The sequence below is a fragment of the Physcomitrium patens genome, chromosome 5 (genome assembly GCF_059467195.1).
Source record: "Physcomitrium patens ecotype Gransden chromosome 5, ASM5946719v1, whole genome shotgun sequence".
In the NCBI taxonomy this organism is placed as follows: domain Eukaryota; kingdom Viridiplantae; phylum Streptophyta; class Bryopsida; order Funariales; family Funariaceae; genus Physcomitrium; species Physcomitrium patens.
The window spans coordinates 20,825,936-20,835,850 of NC_143414.1; the positions used below are offsets into that span (position 1 = coordinate 20,825,936).

At 37.7% G+C, this 9,915-nt stretch overlaps 1 protein-coding gene across 2 annotated transcripts; it reads left to right on the plus strand.

Annotated features, from left to right (window-relative positions):
• Positions 1 to 5,254: 5,254 nt before the first annotated feature.
• On the plus strand, positions 5,255 to 9,585 carry LOC112282283 (F-box/kelch-repeat protein At5g15710). 2 transcript variants are annotated; one of them, XM_024519712.3, is made up of 2 exons: positions 5,255 to 6,086; positions 7,881 to 9,585. In XM_024519712.3, the coding sequence occupies exon 2, from the start codon at positions 7,886 to 7,888 to the stop codon at positions 8,972 to 8,974; it is 1,089 nt and encodes a 362-aa protein (XP_024375480.1). In that variant the 5' UTR covers positions 5,255 to 6,086; positions 7,881 to 7,885; the 3' UTR covers positions 8,975 to 9,585. The 2 variants fall into 2 exon arrangements, with proteins under 2 accessions (XP_024375480.1, XP_024375481.1); XM_024519713.3 differs by having other exon boundaries at positions 5,255 to 5,919.
• The last annotated feature ends 330 nt before the right edge of the window (positions 9,586 to 9,915 follow it).

Sequence of the window (9,915 nt, forward strand, 5' to 3'; positions counted from 1 at the left end):
TTTAAGCTCAAATGTTTTTGTATTGTACATTTATACACCTTTGAACAACCCTTCAAATATACTAATTTATTGATGAACTCTGCACTATCCTATTAAGATTGACTCATACCTAGTTGAGGACAAACTTGGTACTTTGTCCGAATTGCAAGAATTTACAAATGCCTTTGTAGGTCTTCAAATTACTTTGAATAGTGCTATGTGCTAATGGTATCCAATGTATTATAAGACAGCAACATAATTATTATTGTGTGTGGAAGAGAAAACTAAAAAAGTTTTATTTTTAAGAATCAATTGGATTCTTGCATTTTAACTAAAAAGATTTAGAAAAAGGGTTTTTTTTTTTTTTTTTTTTTTTTTTTTACTATTCTAAATTACAGACACAGATTGCAAGTTCTGTTTCTACATACATTTTTCCCGTCAAAATAATACATTTTCTAGAATATTTTTTCCGGGGTAATCATATTATATTTAACTTGTTTTGAAATTTTTATGTTCTAAAAGATGCTGTTATTTCTTCTGCAAGTTATTTTGTATCTATAAACTAATGCACTGCACAGTTGGGTTTTTTAGAGGATAGTCACTGCTGACACTTGACTATTTTACAGAGTTTGAATTCTAATTTAATCTCATTAAAATTTTAGAGCAAATAAAAAAATAAAAATTAATGAATCTTAAATAATAATTTCCGGGGCATATATTTTTTTGTAGTAAATTTATTATAGATTTATAATAAATATTGAAAAAACACCTAAACAATTTCAATAATAATCATAAAATTGTAGAATAGATGGTTGTCTAATCTTCTTTAATTTACATATTTATAGTCCAAAATTTTGATATTTAATCTAGAATAACTTTTTTTTTTTTTTTTTTTGACATCTACATAGAGTTATTTAGTGCAAGTAGTAAATAACCATCTTGTTAGTACTAAACATTATAAGTAGCAAGATACTAACAAGATGGTTATTTACAACCAATTTAATAATTATAATATGAGAGCATAAATGTATTTTTTTGTTGCTTTCTTATATGTAACAATTCAGAATTGTGATTATTCTAACCAACAATTTTTATTTTGAAATAAGTTTAGTTGGTGCTATAAAAAATAAAAAAAATAAAAAAAGATTAATTTGGAAATAAAATTGTTAGAATAATTGTTTTAGCACTTATGTATTGTGATCATCAATTGGTTGTTAGAATATAGTGCTGTTAAAATAAAATTCTAAAACAAGTAAGAAACTAAGAAATTTGATGTTATCCAAAGACGATTTTAGAATTTTGAAAAGAAATTTTTTTAAAAAATAATTAATTAATATTTATAATTTCGGCATTTTTTGTTGACTGAATGAGTCAAAATAATAATAATAATTATAATAATAATAAATCTCATACCAATATTATTTATTTTCAATAAAAAATATTCAAAACAGTTCTTTTTTATTTTGATAAGATTTTACGGTTTGAAAAAATCCAACTTTGAATAGAGGCTCCTAAGATTATTTTTTAAATCTTAAAAAGATGTAATTCAAAATATAAAAAATCTTTAAATAATACACAGCTATTAGCTAAGTTATTTAATGTTTAATAATGAATACAATTCCAACTAAATTTCTACATTTAAAAAATAATATGTTATAAAACATGTTTCAGTGCATGTATGTAAGAATGAAAGTGGAGTAATAAATCAAAAACTTCATATAGGTTAATGTTATAAAAAATTAAAAATAAAAATACTTGCAACCAAGTCTTATTTTTAAAATGTAGAAGAAAAAAGGTATATATATATATATATATATATATGTGTGTGTGTGTGTGTGTGTGTGTATTATTAAATATAATTTTTAGATTTAATTTATAATTTTAAAATTTTGTAAAATTATTTTAATAGATATCATTATTTTTTAATTTTTTTTATATAAGATTGGTTTAAGTAAAATACACAAATATTATTTTTAAAATAACAGGTTCTTCACACCTATATAATAATTTAAATATTTAACATATTTAACATATGAAAAACTAGTATACTGGTTAAGAGTATTATAAGATAAGTTTAAAAAAAAGTTATATTACTACTCAAAACTTATTTATTTTTATTGAAAGTTATAATATTATTCAACATTCAAGTATGTGTAACCAAACATCTGCCACCTTGTGTACAATAGCATTGCTATAATCTTTGGTAAGGTCATATATTTAAAGATTATAAAATTTAACTTATTAATTGAAAATCTTCGATTTATGTATTTTAATTTAATTCTTATACAATTATAAAATTATTATTTTTTAATTTTTTATAATAATATTATTAAAAAAATAGGTGATATTTTTATGACTATTAAAAAGTTGGTGGTATTCCACAAAACAAGCAAACAAACCATAGAACAAGAACAATTAACAAACACTTAGAAAGAATAAAAAGAAAAAACTTGAGATCTCATCAATGTTATAGCACCACCAAACTTTCTTAAAAGACTTTAATTTTATGTAGTACAATAAGTATTTTCTACTGCGAAATTCCAATGTTCCCCCACTACTTTGAATTAATTCCAAATAAAGATATAACTTATAATATTTTTCCAACTTAATTGCATGTATTTTTCAGAAGTATTTTGAGGTTTGCTTGTTTGGCGTAATTCCTTGGAACATAATCATATGTTATCCAGGGGCTTTCCAAAGAATAGTTATTTTTATAAACGAGTATGTGAATTATTGCTAAGAATACATATTGTGTTGAAGTCATTTCTTACAATGTGAATTGACAAGTTTTATACCCTGTCCCAGCTACATGTTTCATGCAACAAAACTTCATACAAAAATAGTTAAGTTTAATTCTCTGCAAAGGCATTTTATCTATCAAAATCTGTTATTTACATACATTTATTTACATTAGATTAATCCAAAATATTTACATACATACATATATGCAATGCTATAACACATGTTCATTTGCAACCTAGTTGCATAGATTTCAAAATGCTACAATAAATTATACTTGATTGTAATAGTATGATTTTGGTCTTGTGTTATGATCATGGTAGTAAGATGTTCTTTGAGAGGATGGGACAACCAATATTTATGTATGTTTTTAATCAAAACCTCAGAGCAAGAGTATGGCAATGAAAAGATTAAGTTAAGTTGGAAAAGTCCAAGCAATCCAGTATAAACAACTGCAGTAGCAGGTTTTTTTTTTAATCCTAATGAATTTTAATAATAAAAATTCAAAATAGTGGTTGAAAAATTGATGCATTCAAATCGATTCAAGGATCTAAAGAGTGAAAGTAAAGCAGTAAAGACAGAACAGTGCTTGAGAATGCTTGAAAGTAGTTGAAAAATTGAGTGAATGGATTAGTCTTTGTTGAAATATCAAACTGAAAATATAAAAACAGAGGTTTCATAGTGAGAATTTTGATTTATTGCACAAAAATTTAGAATCAATTCTAACAAAAACTTGGAAGTTTTCTTTTTTCTTGATGAGATACAATTACAATAAAATAATTGACTTATTTATTCATATCATCAATAAAGAAATATTACATTAAACTGATGAACATTTGGGAAATAATATTTAAAGGAATAAACAAAGTGTCGCAATGTTGGTAAATTATCAGGGTTCATTATGTACTGAATGTTACAACCATGGTTGCAACTAATTTAAACTTCATTCAAAATTTTGTAACAAAGTAATTGCAGTGGGTGACCAGGTTGCACATACATTATAACAAGTTACATCAACCAAAAATATAATGTTCAAAGATAAAAAATTAATTTATAATTATGAAGACATGTAAAAATCACTATACATAAAAAAAACGTCACTATTGACAAACAAAGATTTACTTTGTAGCGAGAGAGCATCACAGACAATGCATGTCTTTTTGGGAGTTATCCGATGAGTTGGTCCCTCAGATTCGGCCGGAAAAAACAGCAATAAATGATGATGAGATTAGACAACAGTTAAGGGGTGGGGGTGGGTGGGGGTTGGAAAGCCAGAAAGGAATGCAACAGAAGACGAGGATGGTGAGTTGCGGTGCGACGACGGTGCTGCTCATTCGAATGAAACTAGTCTGGTGAGTGTCGATGTGAGTGTTTACGAGGAAGGCCACCCCGCAAGGAGGAGGAGCATCCGAGGGCGGGAGGGAGGACAGGGTGCAGCTCAGCAGAAGTAGTGGTTGCTGCAGAAGAAGCAGCAGCAGCAGGGAGAGCAGTGGCAACAATGTCCAGGCGGGAGGGGTTCCAGGTAAAGGAGGAGTGTCAGTCAGGCTGGGCGAAGGAAAAACTTCCAGGTTCTGTACCACCACCACCACCTCGCCTCCCTCGCCTCCCTTCCTCCATTGCCTCCCTGCCTGCAGGACCCCCGCCCTTGCAAGTATTTGTCGTCAGGACGTGGCCCCGTTGCTTCGTCGTGATGATAGAACTGGAGGCGCACTATCGCTCCTCATGTTGTCTTGTTCATTTGGTGGTTGGCCAGACGGTCCGGACTTCACACACTAAATTCCAGCGCATTTACACTTCTTAAATCCAAGACTGTCCTCAAAAACTGTATATACATATGTCCTATCAAGGATACCTTTTGACTGCTATATTTCCAATATAACTCCAATCTTCTTCATACATTCAACATTTTTTTTGTTGTTCGTGTTTTCCTGACTTAAGTTTGTTGAACTTTCAAAATATTAAATTTGTCAGAATCATGGAGCGTGAATCATACTGAAATTACTTTTTCATTTGAAGCTTCGGCTATATGTATCACTGTATGAGTTCTACAATTCGCAGCTCCCTTTCCCTTCCAACCTTCGCTTGCGCATCCATGCATTTATGTGCATGCACAAGGGGGTGGTGTTGTGTTCTGATCAGCATTGATTTGGTGTTAGGCACTGGTTGTATCAAATAGCACATGACAGTGGGTTCCAGTTTAAATTAGGATTTAAGTGAAAAGTAAATTGTCCTGATTTCTTCAGAGAATCTTTTGAAGAAAGGAAAGTAAAATAGCAAAATTAATACACGGGCTCCGCGACAGCAGAGCAAAGTTTGCTGGAAATAGGCTGGGTTACATCAGCAGTGAGCTCATACGCTTCACCGGCACACCTCGTTCGCCCACATCATCGAATCTTCCCCAACAAGCCTCCGCTTTCAATTCACCTGCACTTTCTCCCCAGCCACAACTAGCGCCCGGCTCCACCCCAAGCTGAATCCATCCAGGCACCACCTTGCTTCTCCTTCAAGTCGCAATCCCCGATGCATACATAACGGCCACGTTGCTGCTTACACCCTCACATGATGTAGCACGAGACTACTTCTATTGCTGGTTCTGATATAGTTTCACTGCTTTGCTGAGCAACCCAGGATATCGGGTAGGTGGGTGCGGAATGCAAGTTCAGTGCTTTGCTTTCAATCGAGTTAGGCCTCTTGATAGAATATTAATTTCAACGTGCAAGAGCCAGTTGATAGTGGAAAACGTGAACAATCCTGAAGCTTGATAAACCTTGAGAAGCAGCTCTGTGGCATCAAAATCTGTAGCGCAAGGAGAGCGACTGAGTGTGACCACCTTTTTAATGTTGCATCATCGTAGTAGAGTTGCAAGTACCCTGAAGCTGATTGGGGTTGTGAATCAGACCCACTGATTCAAGTGCTACCATTCTGGAAAGATCCAACTTCTCCTGTAGAGGGTTTCTTTTTGTCTAGTTTTCTTTTTTATTCGGCTCTCTCTCCCTCTCGCTCTTATTCATCGTGCTCAGACTAGCCGCAATCGCAACGGCCGGGGCCGGCCAGGAGTTTCGCTATCCGTTACTTGTTTGCACTAGTTGATACGTTTCCGTGCACATGAGGCTATTTACATCAACTTCACGGCGATCCGCTTGTGATCCCGAAGCAAACTCGGACCCAACATATGGCATTGCAGCTCTCTCTAACTCCAAGGTACACTCTCCGTGACAAATGATTCCTGTAATCATCTTCAGTTCTGACAGCCTTGGTTCCCCTTGAAGATCGGGTCCAAGTGTTCACCCTCCTGCGCCATCGTAGAACAACACTACGATGGTTACATGGTGCACCGGAACTGCACGACACTCGGTGATGGCGCCTAGGTAACCTGCAAAAATAGCAAATCAAATTTGTTTTATTTCTCCACTGTTCTTTTTTGGCTACATGGATAGGTATGGCTCGGCATGCACGAGCGGGTTGTCAGATCCGAGGTTTTGGAGGAAAGGAGAATGGACTGTGGAATTCTTTATGTGTCCCAATGTGCTTCTCTATATTTAGCTGTGGTACTTACATAAGCTCCAACAAGTTTGTCTGTCGGGTCGAGGTTTGGGTGGTCGGCTACATTGCGGCATTCTATGGCACAAACTAGGAGTATGTCGAAGCTTGTTAGGGCATTCTTCTGAGCACCACACAAACCCATGTGGGTCACTTGTGGGGTGCATCGTCTGTGCCAACTCATTTTGCTAATGATGTCGGGAGTTCGCACCTTGCGAAACTAGTCGATGGTAGGAAAAGTATTGCGAGAGAGAGAGAGCGAATCGTCCTTTTTGTGTCGATCTCTTAGCTTCTTTCCGGTGCTGGCTCGTCCAGGATCATTCGCCACTATATGTCATAGTGATGATCTATCTGATTTATCCAACTTCCAAACCCTCAGTGGTAGGTGATTGATCTCCTTAACACCTCTTCGAACCTGACGTAGAGGCAGAATCGATGTCTATCTTCAAGATGCCATGTCTTGTCCTCGGCTCTCAATCTTCGATGACTCGCCTCTTGCACCAGGAATGGATTTTGAACACTTTTGTTCTTCCCCTCTGCGATGTTCACGCGATACTAGCGATGAATGCAATATCTGTAGCTAGGTTCTTTGAAAGTCCAACAATGATGAGTGAACCCTTGAACAGTTCATAGTAAATGCGAAGCAGCAACAGTTTCTGAAACTTGGGATTGCTCCCACAAATGTAGAGGCGTTGATCACTTTGAATCTAGTATTGCCTGCTGGTATTCTGGATGTGTAACCATGCGGAGACCGGGCTTGCATTGCACGTGGTATTGCATTGGCGTTTTTCAACGTTCCCCCTTGTTTTTCGCCGTCCTCATCAATTTACACTGAGTGACGTGTTTGGAGCAGTGAAGTTCGGGTATCAGCTTGATCTAGTGTCGAGTGTTGGAAGAGTTGGTCCGAAGAGTAGTGGAAACTTCATAGTTATGAGTATGTCGGACGCGATTTTGTGGTATAGCCACTTCTGTGTCGGTGAAAGAGTGTTCTATCTAGAATACGACCTAAGCTGTTCAGGTTTGGAAGGGTTTAGGGGACGCTTGAGCACACTCTCCAGCAACATGCCCACAGGGAGGGTTATGATCGGGTAATAGTTGAACTGTATTGTGGAAAAATTGCTAGGGATCTCACTGTGAAATCAGGGAATGTTTCCATTTCATCAGGAAAATTCTACTTGATAAATCGCGACTACCTTGCGGCCGTCTCTGTCGAGATAAAGCTGTTAATTGGGGCGATTGCATTATTAGCATCTATTGATCGCGATTCGATTGAAGCAAGTGTCGATTCAATTGTTATTATGAAGTATCTAGACTATCTGGACGAGCTGGGGTCTGATTATACGTTCCTTCTGCCTACCCATTGCTAGGTGCCGGTAACAGGATGGATTCACTGTGAAACAGATTTACGTTCACAGTAGGCAGCCGATTAACTACCGTCCCATGATTGTGACTAAGCACATTACTGCACAGATGGTGTAACTACACATTAGTTTATTTTAAGTCCACCTCAGGTTCAATCTGAAGTACTGGTGATTTTAACTGCTCGGGTAGTTAATTTCTGTTATAATCGCATAGCCAGATTGCGTACATTGAGATAATGTTCTGGTGAAATGTGTACACAGGTAAAATGGATCCAGAAATATGGAGCCAGCTTCCCCAGGAAATGCTTCTGGATGTGCTAGCACGACTCCCTTACGACTACATCCCAAGGCTCCGCGAAGTTTGCAAAAGATGGAAAGAGCTGCTAGTTGCGAAGTACTTCACGGACAGGATTGTATCGGTTCGAAAATCTCAGACGCCCTTCCTACTAGTCTGCGTCAAACGATTCCAGGCCATTGTAGCATACAATCCAGCTCGCAGAGAGTGGCGCGAAGTCTTCATCTGGAAGAAATCTCCTAACTTTTACATACATTCGCTCCGCGCCGCTGGAGGAGGTCTGCTCTGCTTCGAGGGGAACGTGGGCCGCAAGAGGGAAGATGGCGATATTCGGCTCCTCATCTGCAACCCCATTTCCAAGCTGTGGCGCATCCTGCCCCCGCTGCCCTCCGGAATCAAAACCTCAGGCTGCGTCAACTTGGTCGTGCTGGAGAACGAGCCGAACCAGTTCAAGATCCTATTCACGCAAATTCACCAGTTACACGGACAGCGACGCCTTGTCGGAACCTTGTTCGACTCACTGACTGATTCCTGGACTACTCACAGTGAAGACACTACTTTGGAGTCTATCTACCGGAGCGTCTACGTCAATGGCTCAATGCACTATATAGGCTCTGAGCGGGTGCATGAGGACGGCACCTTGATCAGTCGCAGACAAGGCGTCTCGTTCGATCTCTTACGCAAAGTGTTCTCTCGGTTCGAGGCACCATTGGCAAGCGTCAGTGTAGGAGCCAAGAAGTTCATGGAGCTTCATGACAAGCTATCTTTGGTCACATTTTCTACGGTGCCGACCTTCTCCCCCTCGGTGCAGCAATTCGACGACCAAACCGGAACGTGGGTGGAAGTACATGTGCTTCCTCCTGGAACTACCCTCGGCGTTCAGGGCCATGTACCACTTGGTCAAGGCTCTTATCTCTACTTTGCAGATCCCCGCAGATCATCTTTCAACGTCATTTGCTATGATTTGCTGAATCGGGAGAGGTTCGACGTCGACGAGGCATTCCTGGATTTGCGTTCAGAAGGGTACAAATTGTATCATCCTTCGTTATGCTCTGTTTGATTTTGGTGGCCTGCTCCTGGGCTTAAGTTAATTCCTTCCAGAGATGAGGTAATAATTACTTTAGAGGATATCATCTACTATCCTGAGAAAAGCTAGAAGCATGATCGCGTGGTTGTAAAGTCTGGTTCAGTTCTGTCGCTCAGAGTTGAGCTCGTGTGTCTATTGACACACACAATAGTGGTAAGGTTTATTAGGATAGAATCACAGGTATGGCTCTACCATAGAATTAATTACTGGTTAAATGATCTTGATCTGGGTCTCTACATTCCTTGCGACACAATCCGTCGACCTCCACAATTGTGCCTATTTTTCATGACTCACCTGTGAGGTGCAGTTATATATACATATATACATATATATATATATATATATCTATCTATATATATATTCATGGGCTTTTGCACACTTTATCACTTTCAAAGGCGACAAGCGGGGGTTCCAGAGTTCTGGATAATTTCTTACCGCGTTATGAGTTCCATGTGTGGGTTCTGTGATTACTATTGTTGCTCTTCCAGAAGACCATTCAGGATGTTAAGCTCCTGGCTGTGCAATCGCAATCAAAGTTCAGTGGCTCATCGATCGTTAATATATGTTCTCTCGCATGTGCATGATCCTAGACTTGAGTATGCTGAACATTGCCGTTGCCTAGTATTTGTGGTGCTGTTGATGAAATGAATCAGGTTGTAATGGGGAGGGGGGATGGGTGCATTATAAGCGACTCCATCACCATGTACCCTCTGGTCTTGTTGGCAACAGATGCGTTATAGTTGTCAAGTGCAATCAGTTACAAACCGATGAACCTAACGGAACCATTCTAGACTGGACGGTTTGTTTCAGTTGAAGAGCCTCTACAGCTTCTACAATCTTAGAAGTATTGGAATTGCAGAGGACTTGAGGTGCTTTATTTCTGTAGTACCATTTGCAAGTGCGACAGAAAAAAA

What these genes read in the sequence shown, in the direction of transcription:
- LOC112282283 (XM_024519712.3), top strand. Translation starts at nt 7,886, where the DNA reads ATGGATCCAGAAATATGGAGCCAGCTTCCCCAGGAAATGCTTCTGGAT.